Raw genomic sequence first — 15,627 nt, 5'->3', positions numbered from 1 at the left:
GAATGAACACCCTCACTGAAAACCTACCCAGATTTCAAAATACAGCCCTAGGAACCTATTTGAAAACAGGGGGTTATTTTAAGTCTGTGATTCATTCCACACAGCCCTGTCTCTGGGAATCTGCTACTGAATTTGGATCAATGATTTCAGTGACAGTTCCACTAACTCATCACCCAGCTATCCCAGAGATGTCACTCAGAAAAAAGCAACAGAAAGGTGCCGTCAATAGGAAAACGGAATGGACTTTAAAGAGGCTGTTTTCAAGATCTGACTGTAATTCTGGGTGTGGAAGCGATGGTGAGTCAGAGGTGAAAGAGACAGAACCGTGCTGTTCCAGGTCTACAGATGGTAGAAGAAAAAAGGCCTTCTTCTGAGCACAAGTTCAGCAGGACAGAAGGACACCATAAGACGACAATGGGTTTTTAAGTGACGTCCCAAAGGCAAGGTGACACTAAACCGTGCTACATTAATGGCCTTCTGATTAACCCCAGGATGAAAAGCTGCAGAACTTCGATCTGAGCAACCTCCTATTAGGGTTGGAAAAAAAAAAAAAAAATCACCAAGCTTAAGAAAAGTAGCAGCAGGAAGGCATGTGCTACTTTTAGTGTTTTCATAAGTAGTTTGGAGCGTTTTGAAATGGAGTGAAGATTGTCAAGGAAGCTAAATAAGCAGTAGCCTGCGACTGGTCATCTTCTTAAGAGCTGGGAACATCTGGGAAGGTTTGAGCAGCATGAAAACAAGAAGAGGAATGTAGGCCTCCTGCAACTGTATCTTATCCTCCGATGAGTAGACAGGAAAATGCCCACCTCACGGAGCTGAAGCCCTTGAAGAACCGTTCCTGCTGTCCACCTTCCTGGACGACAGTAATAACGTCACATCTTAGATACGGATGGATAAACCAGACTGGTTAGCACAGGACTTACAAAGCTCGTGGTGGTCCAGGAGGCGACTGCATCAGGCCAAACCTGTCTTTCAAGGTCTGTGGACTCTGGCATGTTCTTAATCTATTTCTCCTCCTTCTTGTATAATTGCAGGACAGCTTGAGTGGTATTTCCCACATAAGTCCTATTTAATGAGGTGGAAGAGGATGGGTTTGAGAGGAAAGAGCTGAACGTAGGCTCAGTGGATGGATTATAAGGAAGGAAGCCGGAGGCTGGGGCGAAGGTTAGCAGGAGGCCGTGATTCGGGCAGGCAGACTGGATTCGGACTCGTTCTTGATTTTTTTTTTTTTTTAAAGATTTTATTTATTTATTTGACAGACAGGGATCACAAGTAGGCAGAGAGGCAGGCAGAGAGAAAGGAGGAAGCAGGCTCCCCGCTGAGCAGAGAGCCCGGATGTGGGGCTCGATCTCAGGACCCTGGGATCACGACCCGAGCCGAAGGCAGAGGCTTTAACCCACTGAGCCACCCAGGTGCCCCTCGTTCTTGATTTTTGCAGGATGACGTGTTCAACAGCGTGTGTGGAATGGACCCTGGCCTAAATTTTAAACAGGTATGGTTTCTCATAGAAGTCAACTGAAGGGATAAAAAAGAGGTGACCCTTATCCAGGAAACTCCATTTTTAGGTTTGCTTAAGTGAGATGCTGAGTAAACTCTCCAAACCCCTCTACTTGCACGTGGAGGTGTTTAGACCCTAGCGTGCCTTCAGGAGCGGAGGTGAGGGATCTAGTTCTCCAGGACTGAAGGGAACAGCACGAGAGCCAACCACACCACCACCTACTTGCGCGCCCTCTGAGCGCCTTGCCAAGAGCCAGCTAGCAGCGCCTTTTCCATTCCTTCCAAGCTCTCTCGAGCAGAAAGTTAAAACCACTGGGCACCAACGCATTTTTTCATGGAGACAGCTATCAGAATCTGTTCAAACCATCTGTTTCTCTGGCTCTTTTTCCTTCCAGTGTTTTTCCTTCACGTGTTCTCTGCTCACAACAAAAAAAAATCTAGCCTCAAAGAACCAAGATGTTAAGACTGAAAATGCCAGAGGTACACATCCAGTTTATGAGAGAAATTGCTTTCTAAAGAGGAGCCGGGTTTTATCTTGTGTGGAGGAAAGCGACATTTCCACAAATATTATACTTGTGCTAAGAAAATAACCAACTACTTTCATTAAAGACTCCGCGACAAGATTTGTATATGTAATTGAATTTAATGCTACTGAAATGTGTCAGACCTGAAAGCTACTGCAGCGTAGAAGGTGTTTTTACACGGAGGGAAGATTACCTGAGAAATCCCCTCTCAGCCTACAGCAGGTCTTGTGCTGACCTGAAGAGGTCACAGGTTGGTCGTTCTCAGCATTTGCATAATGCCTAGCAGCGAAAAGCGCCTGCTGGGATGATTTTTTTTTTTTCTTTTGAGAGAAAGATTAGGTGAGGCAATCAGTATGGAGAGGACCTGCTAAGGACTTGCCTACTGAGTCACGGTTGATTTTTGTCTGCGGTCAAGAGGTCAGTGACCTAGATGAGTCACCAAAAATTGCAGAGCTAGCTCTGTGTGTTTTCATTTTAGCCTACACTTTTGCAACTGGTATTTCCCTCTGTATAGTCAAGTAACGCACGGATCTTAGCTGTACACCTCCACGCCAAATTATCTTAAAAACCTCAGGTTTTCTGCAGAAGCTCCATTCTGTATTTAAGATGTCATCAATATGCCATCCTTCTCTGTCTCTCACCTAGGTTCACCTTGGTTGATGGACATGTAGATCTCCCAAGAGTTCTCTTCTGGGATGGCGCCATGCGGTATGAGTAAACTCACCCCTAAAACAGAAAAAGCCCAGAGGTTATTTGCCGATCTTCCAATAGTCTTGAAGCCCCTTAGCTGAGCACCTTACAGATACACACACACACACCCCGCAGCAATTTATGAAACCCTGATCTTTGCAAAGTTTATAAAGTCTAAGAACTAATGGAGAAAACATTGTTTCCCAACAGTGACATGAAGAGGAGCATGTTACTCGACTGTGTACTCTAATTCAAAATATTTAGAGTCTCCTTGGCACTTTTAAATTCTCTTAAAGGACTGGGCATCCTGAGACCAGACACCATCAAACCTGTCCGAGAATATAAGAGTTTATCCGACTGTATTGCTGTAGCTCCTCTCTCTCCAGTCATTTCCGGAAGAGGCGTCTGAGATGGTGGGCGAGCCCTCTAATGCTTTGCTCAGGCCTGGTATGAAATTGTCTTATAAATTATGCATCTCAAAGTAAGTTTAAAGAGGTGCTGTATTTTTTCAAGAAAACTGGAGGAAAAAAAAAAAAAAGCATGGATGAATTTAGGGCTGTTATAGGACCAAATACCAGCTATATGACAACCTATATTTGCTGGGAAAAAAAAGAAGATGAAAGTTAAAGGTGGCATAACCATATTCATGTCAAATCAGAGAAAAATCAGTAGCCTAACTTCAGTGAAATCCTGTAATGGAGGACAGGGAAGGCCCAGGAAGGCAGATCACACTGTGTGTGCAACGTCTTCTCTCTCCTCTTGTCTACCGCGAAGTAAATATTTCGCTTTGGCCAAGAGAGGAATCTAGAGGGGGCCGAGATTCTCTTTAATGTAGTTTCTTGTTTATAAAAAGAGATGAAATAGAGACACAGTAAGACCTTTGCAAAATAAAATCTCAGGGTATCCTCCAGTTCTTTGAATAATGCAGCTCCCACCTTTCCCCCCTTTCATTAGCGCTAATGTAATTGCACAGAAAGCTTTTCAGGTTGCCGGTGGTAATTTACATCTCGAGATGGCAAGCTTTACTGATATCCTTCTGTGTGCCTGTTAGCTGCTGTGGAATCAAGGAATGCAAGACTCATTGCAAAACACGTTATTTGTGATGCACATTTATGAGCATTATTCAGTAACATGCTAGTTATCATCAGTATCTTTCACCAGCACTAAGAATGAGGCACATTTAAATCTTGCTTACAGCTTTTCAGCAAGAGTATCCATTTATATTCTGGACTTTAATGTCAATGGAACTGTAATTGCCATACTTAGGGGCCTCTGATCAGGCTCCTCCTTTCATTTCCTGTTCTTTTTTAAATGTAGTTGCCAAATGAAGTGGACTCCAGGACATCCTTCCCTGCTGTTGAGCAGAAGTTGTGATACACAGGATATTCACTGGGTGTGGGTGTCAAGCTGAATGCATGCCCTACACACTCTGTATTCTCTGTCTGACACAGTACTTTTTCTCTGTTGCCTCTCTTTTAGACACTCTAGGCCCTTAGGACAACAGAGATCTTCAGTCCTAATTCTTTAGATATAGAAGCAAATACAGCATCATCAAACAATGAAAGAATAACTTTATCGTGCTCCCATTTTTCTTTTTCTATTTTTTCCTTTTTGTAGGTATATTTCACAGGCAATATATTGTACCCATTTTAAGAGTACAAATTGATGAGTTTCTCATATATACTCTCTTAATCGCCACCGTAGTCAAGATACAGAAAAGTTCACCACAGAGTTGCCTGGTGCCCTTTATAGTCCTTTCTTCGATTGCCAACCAAAATGATCACTTTTTACTTTCTGACATGTTGATTAGTGTGTCTTTTGTAAACTCACAAATAAATCCTACAGTGTGCTTAAAATTAAAAAAGCATATCATATCAATTACATGTTGCACAATGCCTGGCACACAGTAGGCACTCAAAAACAAAAACCAAATCCCGAATAAATGAAGGTATAGGATTTGAAATTGTTGGGGAAAAAAAAAAGCCAGATGCTGAGACGTGGTCTCTTCTCTAGATCATCCGTGCCTGACAGGCAACTCCCACATCGAATCAGAATAAATATGCATGTGGACTTTTGAGATAGGGCTGTTTGTAGAACGGATCCTATCTCATTCCTTTCAAGTCAGCTTAATTCCCTGTGTTCAGATTGAAACATTATTTCATAATACTCCTAAATACGACCTGAATCTACAGGATCATTAGAGCTTTAAATGATTTCATCTTTCCTTCGGTCAGAAATTTCACAATTCTCTTTCAAACATACTTCCCTCCTCCCACTAAAATAAGCATATTGTAAACAGAGATGGGACGAAAACACAGAGGCAGGGTCATGGTGGGTGGTAGTGTGGGCGGCAAGTTACAGCTTATGAAGGAGGAAAGGCAGAGTGGGGAATCTTTATGCGTGTGGTCCCCTTAAGAAGAGTCCGTTTTTGATATGTCACTCACCAGTTATCTCTGATTAAAGAAACATACTCTCCCCCAAACTCCACCTGCTACCCTGACAGCCTTTTATTTGGTATGATAACAGAACCACCTGTCTGTTTCTTGCTTCATATTTTGCATAATAAATGACTACCGCAGCATGGGGACCATCCCATCCTCTTGGAAAAAGCATTGCCAAGCATCATACAATAATTCGGGATGGATGGCATTAGAACAATTTAATTGCTGTGCCTTGCTTCTTTACACTTTAGCCCCCTAGGGCATATTTCGCATTTATGTTCTGCAAATAACATGGCATATGTTTCAATTCCCCACACTTATTTTTCCTCAAACTCATTCCCAGTGAACAGCTTCAATCTTGTCCAGGACTTCTTAGTAGAAGCTTTGAAAATGCCCTTTCACAGAGGAGGTGTTTGGGAATCAGACAATGCAATCAAAACTTTGCGTTTGCAATGCAAGTACTTCTCAAGTCAAAAGGGAAGAGAAAGAAAAATCCATGTCATGGTTTCATCTCACTTTTTTTGATGAACGTTAAACAGAGCCAATGAATGGGTCGATCTTGGCCTGCCTTCCACATGGATGTAAACACACAAAGATAGGAAGGGAGAGGAGGAGTGTGGGCCAATTTATTCAAACACTATCTACTGGGAGCTCGTGAAGTGCCACACGCTGGGTTAGGAAAGGAAGGGAAGACAAAAATGCAACTTTCCAGGATTTTGATGAATATATCCTGTTCTTAGGAGAGGTTTGTGTCATTTTCTTTTCCCAGAGCCCATACTTCCAGTTTATAGATTCTTACAAGAAGGGTACTTGGTAAGCCTGGCTGACTGACTCATTCCGCATTGAGTCTCCTGACTGCCAGTTAGGACCAGGGAGGATTACGTCCCATGCTGACATTCATGCATGTTTAAACGAAGATTCTTAACGATGTTCTAAAACATGGACTAGAAAGAAGATTTCGAGAATTGAAAAGTTCAGAAACCAAAATCATGATGAGTAGGGCTGCATTTAAGGGCAATTTTTAAGGAATCAGCTGAGGGAGGAGAACAAGACAGCATTTCTCAACTTGAACCTAAGTGCAGTGTCAACTCAGTAAGCTACTGTAGGGTCAGTTAGCTGGAATGGGAGCTTTGGACTAGTCCTATGGCAGATTTCATTTTAGAGAATAAAATCATTGATTTGGAGAGGGTGGTTAGCTATACCTCAGAGTGGGCTGTCAAGGCCCTGATGGTCTTGATTCAATGCTCTCTGGTTGTTTTGTCACACTTACAGAGAGAGTGCACTCTTTCCTCCCAGTGGCCAACCAGCGATGATTCAGAGCACTACCTAATTCTTGTTGCTTAGAAATCAGAGGAGAGTATGCCCTCTTCCACCACTCAGTTAGGTCTTAGATGGCATCTCTGAAGACTAATCCATTGACAGGATGTCATTTTAAAAGTTACTTGGCCTACAGAGTAGAGAGCCCAGATATGAACCCTCAACTCTATGGCCAAATAATCTTCAACAAAGCAGGAAAAAATATCCAGTGGGAAAAAAGTCTCTTAGATAAATAGTGCTGGGAAAATTGGACAGCTACGTACAGAAGACTGAAACTTGACTGTTCTCTTACACCATACACAAAGATAAACTCAAAATGGATGAAAGACCTCAATGTGAGTCAGAAGTCCATCAAAATCCTAGAGGAGAACATAGGCAGTAACCTCTTCGACATCGACCATAGCAATTTTCTTCAAGACGTGTTTCCCAAGGCAAAGGAAACAAAAGCGGAAATGAGCTTTTAGGACTTCATCAAGATCAAAAGCCTCTGCACAGCAAAGGAAACAGTCATCAAAACAAAGAGACAACCCATGGAAAGAGAGAAGATATTCACAAATGACACTACAGACAAAAGGCTGATGTCCAAGATCTATAAAGAACTCCTCAAACTCAACACATACACAACAGAGAATCACATCAAAAAATGGGCAGAAGCCATGAATAGACACTTCTCCAAAGAAGACATACAAATGGCTAACAGACACATGAAAAAATATTCATCATCATTAGCCACCAGGGAAATTCAAATCAAAACCAAATTGAGATACCACCTTACACCAGTTAGAATGGCCAAAATTAACAAGTGTTGGAGAGGATGTGGAGAAAGGGGAACTCTCTTACACTGTTGGTGGGAATGCAAGTTAGTGCAGCCACTTTGGAGAACAGTGTGGAGATTCCTTAAGAAATTAAAAATAGAGCTACCCTATGATCCTGCAATTGCACTACTGGGTATTTACCCCAAAGATACAGACGTAGTTAATAGAAGGGCCATCTGTACTCCAATGTTCATAGCAGCAATGTCCACAACAGCCAAACTGTGGAAAGAGCCTAGATGCCCTTCAACGGATGAATAGATAAAGACGATATGGTCCATATACACGATGGAGTATTATGCCTCCATCAGAAAAGATGAATACCCAACCTTTGTATCAACATAGACAGGACTAGAAGAGATTATGCTGAGCAAAATAAGTCAAGCAGAGAAAGTCAATTATCATATGGTTTCACTTACTTGTGGAGCATAAGGAATAACATGGAGGACATGTTAGGAGAAGGAAAGGAAAAGTGAATTGGGGTAAATCAGAGGGGGAGAGGAACCATGAGAGACTGTGGACTCGGAGAAACAAACTGAAGGTTTTGGAGGGGAGAAGGTGGGGGCATGGGTGAGACTGGTGGTGGGGATTAAGGAGGGAGCGTCAAGCACTGGGTGTGGTACGTAAACAATGAATCTTGGAAACCGAAAAAATGAAATTAAAAAAAAAAGTTATTTGGTCTATATACCTAAAGTATCCTTTTCAAAACATTAAGAAAATTCCCCTTCTAACCAAAAGGAGGAAAAAAATATTCTTGAGAACTAATTGTATGCACGATTTAGCCCTGGACCTGAGGTTTGTATTCAAAAGAGCAACTCGGTAATGAACCTTCATCATTGCTCCTCATAAAGCAACATGATAGCAAGGTCTGTGGACACTCGACCATGTTTATTAGGTCAGTTATGGAGGAAGTTTGACTCCCAGTGTCCTTCTGCTAAATTATCTACTAGTGTATAAACCATGTTTGGCTATAAAAGATGGTATTTCTCATTCTTGTCAAGGAATGTCCTCAGTGCTTCCTGATTATGCTCTACGAAATATATTTCAAGGGGGTTTAACTCTGGGGACCACCCAAACCTCCTGAGCAAACATGGCTGTCAACTGGAAAGGGCATCAAATAGAGTAAGTGATCTGTGCTGAGGTGACGATCGTAAAATCTAAAATCAGCATCGATTCTGGTTGGCCATGTAAATCAAGGAGGCTTATGGAACCGGAGTTGGTAGCTTTGACACAAAGATGGTAAGCATCTTAAAAATGAATCTTATGGGATATAATTATGTCAATATAAACCATTTAAAAGAATGCTTGGAAATCGCAAACGCACACTTAACCGCCTACCTGTATTTGGCATGACTAAGCGTCCTCCTAAGTGGCCAAAGACACCAGTGGTCCTCAGTTCCGTCCTTGTGGGGAGCGATGACAGATTCTGGATGTAAGGTGTTTTATTTCTGGGATGCATCGTACTAAAGCTGCGGTTGTTTCCATGGGGAAAAGTCCCGGAATGATTCTTGCCGTGGTATTCAGCTCTCTCAGACACGCCCAGGGAGACCATGAATGAGCTCTGGACTTTGACTTTGATGTCGGACAAAGGGTTAAAGAGCGAGGACTCTGTCATGAGTTCCTTGTCCAGAGGGTCCTGGAGGCAGATGGGCCCGCTGTATGTTCGGCTGACCGTGAGGTCTGGTTGCATGGAGGAATTCAAGAGCAGGGAGTTACCTGGTCAAAGAAAATTGATCTGTCACTCAGAAATGAAAAGGCATCCCAGTTACCCCCTTGCCTCTGCCTCTAACTGCATAACTACCCGTGCACCTGCCAGCTGCCCTTCAGGCCCCAGCCTCTGCGGCAGCTCTGACAGGCTGGTCAGGAGTGACCAGAGGTTTGGAAATGGGGGTTCTGGCTTTCCCAGCAGAGTCTCCAAATGTCAGTGAACCCAAATCAGGAAAAAAAAAAAATTTTTCCAGAGCTCCTTGGATGCCATCTTTTCAAAACAAGTATTTCTGGCACTCCGTCAGGCAGCAAACTCAGGTATTATTGTTTATGTGATTATTTTAACTGGCGGAGAGAAGCTTAAAGAAAAAAAAAAAAAAAAAGAAAGATGCTTTGGAATCCAGTTTGGAGGAAAAATAACATCTGTTCATTTGAAATGGTAAGAGGTGACCCAGCTAGGTAGGGCTGTTTATAACGAGAACAGCGTTGGTGGTGGCACATCTCACGTGGCATTCTGGGCAGTTTCTGGAGCTGGGGGAGGAAACGCTGTATCCTCTGGGCAAAACGGTCAGGGAAGCCCACGGATCACTACGTGTCTGAGTCTGCTCTAACAGCGCATATGTCACCCGGAGCGGGACAAGAGGCCCCACACGGGGAGAGCGAGACTCCTGATTCTACTTGGGGAGCAGCTGAGAACGGCTTCCTTTCTGTCTCAGAACAACTGAAACCAAAAAATCTTTACAAAAACATGAGAAATTGGACTTTCATTTGTTGGACTTTCACCGATATTTTCTAGGCCAAATATTAAAAAAGAAATGCCGTGCTATTTTCTTGTGATGAAGTAACCTCATTTGTTAGTAAATAACGAAATAACTCTCGGTCCCAAACCTCCCACCCATATCAGTCCATCAATGTGACTTCTCAAATTGAAACCCAAACCATATTAAACAATTTTCCTTTGGGGCCTGACAAAATGTTTAAAGTATGATATTTTTGAAAATGTTGCAATTCTAGGCCATATTGTATTAGCCTCTATTGTTCTTCCAACTCATAATTTGTAGCAATGCCAGCAGGAAATCTATAAACCTGACTTTCCCCACCTCTTGTTCGGATGCTCTAAGAATCCAAAATCATAGAGGAGGAGGTTCAAAATGAGATGAAAAGGCTTTGTAGATCTAAAGGCTCCTTGATGATGCATTTTTTTCATACTTGTGGCTCTGGCCAAGACACAATCAAGGAGCTGTGCTTTTTAATGGAACTGCACTGAGTTCTACAGGTCTCAGCCTGGTTCTTGTTTATGGTCTTTCTGGGCAAGAAGCAGGACTTAAGAACCATGTCACATCTGAAAAGAATTTGGAACAGGCCCTTCCACCGAGACCTAAAAAATCGCATCCCTGAGACTCGTGGCTATTTTATCTCAAGTCCTCACCTTCTGGAGCTTAATTTTTGGCCACTTTTAAAAGACCCTCCCAGCTTATGTGAAGCCAAGCAGCAAAAAGATTTCCTAGAGTCACACTGAAGTCTACCTTAAGGAGAAAATGCCTGATTACAAAAGTATGTACATATGACAAGAGTCCACGGTTGAAGAAAGTTGGCTGATTATTCCACAGCTCCCTTTGGAAATCCTTTTAAAACTTCTGGTCAAATCAAAGCACGGCGTTCTGTTTAAAAGTCTCATCACCATTCTTCTTCCAGCCCTATTTGCTCAAGAAGGGATGTCTCTTAAGACAATGGAGGTGAAAATCATATGAGGGTCAAAGGGAGGTGTATGTAGCATTACAGTGACTATAGGGTAGAGGAGAATCTTAGTAAAAGATTTTTGCTTTAATCACTAGCTTTGGGATATTCTTGGTTAAAAATAAAACCAAAATGGTAAAGGAAGTTTGGAAGGGCTATCTATTCTTTTAGAGATTCACAATACAGTATAAGCTCTGAGGAGGCCCACACTAAGCAGATGTGGTTCAGCTTATGCAAGTCAGCATTCTCCAAATGCTTAGGCAAGGCAAGGGAACCACCCCCTCACCTGCTGCTCCAGGGAACACACTGGCCTCCTGGGCCAAAGTCAGAGGAAACCACTAGCATTTAGACTCACACTCATTACATTTATTGAGCACCTTCTATATGCCAAGGGTTTATAATCCTTGTTATTCTGGGTCACTTAATCCTCATGAGGACCCTCTGATGTGGATAGGAGGATCCCTATAGCTATAAAACTTGAGACCCAGAGCACAATCAATTAACTAGGTCATACAGCAATTTTGGATTCTATCTATCTGACTTCAAAGCCTCTGTCTCTCAAATGATTGTATTTCTTCTATTTTAAAATGTTATAGTCTGAGACCTGGAGATCTTATATTTGATAGAAAAATCTTTCCAGTTTCTTATGTAGTATAAAGATCAGTTCTTCATTTCTTTTTTTTTACATTAATCCCAGTATTTATTTTTTCTGTTTCTTTCCTTCTTTTATTTTTAAATATTTTATTTTTTTTATTTCTTTTCAGTGTACCAGAATTCATTGTTGATGCACCACACCCAGTGCTCCATGAAATACGCGTCCTCCGTCATACCCACCACCAGGCTCACTCAACTTCCCACCCCCGCCCACCCCGCCCCTTCAAAACGAAATCATATCTACTAAGCTATGCACCCAAGTCAAGGGGCTGTGGCCCTTTTGGAGAAGCAGGCTCAGACCTGAAACTCTGAAGCCCAGAAGTAAGTGGCAGGCAAGAAAGCATTTTGTCTCTACCAGCCATCTCCCAGTTTCTAGCGTGTTCGGATTCCACTTTGGAACTCAGTCACTCCTCAATCACTACCAAGCAGTGAGACTTCTTCTTGTCCAGGGCTATAGGCCCTAGTGATGCATAATAAATAGAAATAAAGGTGACAATATTGACAGGAAGGGTCAAGGTGGAAAACTTCACCCTCTGAAAGGAGATAGTTTCATTTTTTCTAAACCAAAACCCATGTATAGCTCATCTCCATCCTGCAATCAGAAACAGATTTGGCTCACATAAGAGAATTAAATGACTCTGTTTTGAAAATGAGCATGGCTATAGTTTGATATGATCGATTTCCTTCTCCCTCCAACAAAAGATTGCCTCCACCGGGCAATAGGTGAGAGTCATTTAAGCTGGGAACTTTGTTTTTTCTCCCCCTGCTGGCTACCTGACCCATCACAGATTCTCTGAAGTCCTTTTCACTTCTACAAAATAGAAGTAACATGAATAACTCTACCTAGTCGGTAATAGAATTCATATGCATGGGAGGTTATGGTAAAGTCATTGGTGCTCAGGTTTGAATAATCAGTATTTTAGTTAATGAAATACTCTCAAAGCAGTCTTGTTAAAATAGAAAGTTGGATAATCTGAGACAAAATAACTTGCTAAGTTTACTGCATATCAAAGATGGGAGTGCCTCACTGAGAACGCTGCTAATGGTAAACTGAGGATCCTCCGTTCATCTTCCTCGTAGCCAGTGACTGAGGCAGCCTACCCCACAGGGTCTGGTTTCCTAACACGTGAAGACAATCAGGCAGCGGCTCCCAGTGCCAAGAGCTACCTTCACACAGGGCCGGAGAGCACTGGGGGTCCTGTGTGAGCGTAGTCTCTATGGTCCTGAGGACGAGGTGTTGGGGGGACCTACGCCGCTGACCTTGACGGACCGTTTTGAAGTTGAAGGTCTGGAAGCCACCTGTCAATGCAGAAGAGTCAATGACGTCCACGCCATAGTCACTCTGGCTCCGTCTGTAAAGGGTGACGCCAATGACCAGGACTGCAACGGCCACCACGGCAGCACCCAAGCCCGAGTACAGAGCAATGTCGCTGGCGTTCTCAATGCCTGAAAGACACAAGAGAAATCCTAAATGGCCAACATGGGCACAGAGCTGAAGAGCCACCCTGGGATACCAAATGAAATGCTATTGGATTTTTTGGAGCTGCCGCTCGGACAAAATAACATATGCAGCTAATTTTAAGTTCTACTCTTACACATAATCATGTTTCTCAAATACCCTGTATAAATCAGAGGGACGCCAGTCAAATATCTTGACTGCATTAAGGTAGCTGACCACATCATAAAATCTTAGTGAGAATCAATTTTACAAAACATGTAATATTTTTCAAGGAAAAACAGACAACTCCTTAATTGACTTGGTTTAGGAAGTCATATTTACCCACAAAGTATTTTTTGGCATCTTATTTTTACTTGAAGGGGGGACATGAGAGCCACATACAATGACAAAACATGGGCGAACTGTTCTGCTTCTATATGATGTGGGGCACATGCATTCATAGAGAGTGGGCTGGGGTGAGAAGCTCATACACAGTCTAGGAGCTGAGAGAGAGAAGACCAGAGCTCACAAATAGGAATTTTTTTTTTTTTTTTTTTTTTTTAGCTTTGGCACAAATCATTCCGTTTAAGAGAACACTGACAACATCAGGTTAGGGCATTTACAATCATTATGAGAAAATTTCTGTTGTGAGATATGGAGGTCTTGGTCCTAGGTGCTCCAATGTCCATGGTCAATGTTTTCTAGCACCATTAAATGCTAGACTTAATGCGTTTTTGTGGAGGAGGACCGGTCTCTAAAAGGGTACATGCTGTTTCTCCCATACCTCTCCTACTCCATCCTATTGAATGCATAGGCAAAGCAAAAATAAAAGCGTTAGTTCGAATTGAGAATGTGGGTGTCTCCCCAACCCCCAAGATCGGTTGTAGCGGTTTTCCAACTCATTTGCTAGTTTTCCTGTGGGTGTGGTTCATCCCGGAAGACATTCGTCATGGCTACTACGGTTCAGAAGGAGAATTATCCAAGACCACGCGACCCTGAGAGAGGCTTCATCTTGGAAACTGTGTAGAAGGAGAAGGTGGCAAGTGCTAACTCTGTAATTCATCTCCCTATGGATTATGGGGTGAGTACACTTAATAGGTCCCAAAGTAATGACTCTGTCACCCTGTATTGGGTTTAGAGGCTAAAATAGAGCTCTCGTATATTCACCTTGTAATTGCATGGTGCTTAGCATGTCTTCACTGCAGCCTAATACGATACTCACGTTATCAACTGAGTGCTGCTAACCACACAGGTAAAAGGCATTTATGTCTGACAAAGTTAGTGGGCTGTAAAAGAAGGTGCTACCAAATTAAAGAGCGAACGAGGAAATCAAGCAGAGCTGGTTCAGCAATAGGGGCGCAAACACATACAAATAACATGCAAGGGAGCGTAACCATCCAAACGAATGGAATCTGAAAGGTTCACAGATTGTAAGACACTGTCAGTAACCACAACGGCCCATGAGATGTGGAGAAACAGGGCGTGACTCGGGCTTTAGTTCCAGTGTCACGGAGGTCCCCGTGGGAGAGGCAAAGGGATGGGGGCTTCTGGGTGATGGTCTGCTCTGACCACCCAGAACCAGGCATGTGGTAACTGGGGCCGATCCCAGACTTCCAGTGTCTGCCTGTGTCTCGTAGAGAAAGGGAAGGGCACCTATGCCCCCAGTTAGACTCCTACCCTCCCTCTCCGCAATTAAGCTCCCTGGACGAGGTAATTGTACTCAGAGCGTAGAGAGGACACAGAACACAACAGGGGACCAGGAGTAGTGAGAGAACTTTGGCATGAAACCAATTAGCCTCCCCCCTGCTTGCCATCGGTTCCTCAGGCACTACTGACTGATGACACTATCAGCTTAAAAGGCATATCTGGGGAGAACACACCTGCTCAGCACCGAAGCACAGACACAGAAACATTCTGGCAGTGTACTGAATGCAGCTCCTGAATTGGCAAAGGAGAGACAATGACCCCTTTAGCATCCCAGGTGCTAAAACAGGCAGGAGCAGCAGCCAGGAAGATGACCAGGGCAAAAGAGTTCGGCTGGAAATGGACATCCCGAGACGAAACCGAGTAGCGGGAACAAGTTGTGCTTGTTCCTCTGTATTCCTATCTTGCTCTTTATGCTATCCAGACAACCAGAATTCTCCTTCTCAGACACAAACCCTGTTTTTAGGAAAGGACCCTACATATGACTGCAGATTGAGATTTAAATGTTTGATATGGTTCCATGCATTTCCCAAGAATATTTGCAGAATCTATTTGACTTAAGGGAATGAAATACTGAATTACAGAATTAAAAAAAAAAAAAAAGTATGGAGACTATGGGGATGGGGGTCAGGCGAGAAGGGAGTGAGACCATATGGAGTGCACCGTGTCCATATAACGTTTATCCTGGCACTTGGTGGGACAGTCTAATCTAAAAGCCAGAAGTCAATCGATTCCTACAGGAGGATAAGCAATGTGGTATTTACTTTACAAGAACAATCTGTCTGGGGAATTAAAAACTCCAGAATCTAATAATTTCATTTATTCAACAAACATTTGTCAAGGGCCAGCCATGCCATGGAAACGGGGATGCACGGATGAATTAACATATTCTTGTTTCTTGTCCAACAGTAGTGATGAGGTTCCGACAGAAGCTGACACAAGTCACTCGACGCCACCTGTGTTTGTATGGAGAGAAGTAATCAGACATCCTTACCCACAGCTCAAACCCTTCCAAAGTTGGACCACAGCGCTTCTTTCTTCTTTCTCTCCTCTTCTCTCTACCTGCTTCTATCTCGCCTTATTCTTTTTCTTTTTTTTTTTCTGCT

General features: G+C 43.0%; 1 protein-coding gene across 1 annotated transcript in view; it reads right to left on the bottom strand.

Annotated features, from left to right (window-relative positions):
• UNC5D (unc-5 netrin receptor D) overlaps positions 1 to 15,627 on the bottom strand; it is a gene marked incomplete at both ends in the record, with an annotated part of 232,276 nt that overhangs the window by 52,949 nt on the left and 163,700 nt on the right. Inside the window, 3 exons of the mRNA XM_080796286.1 lie at positions 2,663 to 2,747; positions 8,620 to 8,997; positions 12,640 to 12,825. Coding sequence (XP_080652412.1) covers positions 2,663 to 2,747; positions 8,620 to 8,997; positions 12,640 to 12,825 — 649 coding nt within the window. The remainder of the gene's footprint in view (positions 1 to 2,662; positions 2,748 to 8,619; positions 8,998 to 12,639; positions 12,826 to 15,627) is intronic.

This window comes from Martes martes, assembly GCF_963455335.1.
Source record: "Martes martes genome assembly, chromosome: 2".
Taxonomy (NCBI): Eukaryota; Metazoa; Chordata; class Mammalia; order Carnivora; family Mustelidae; genus Martes; species Martes martes.
The sequence above is the reverse complement of the archived record's forward strand: the minus strand, read 5'-3'. Positions and strand labels throughout refer to the sequence as shown.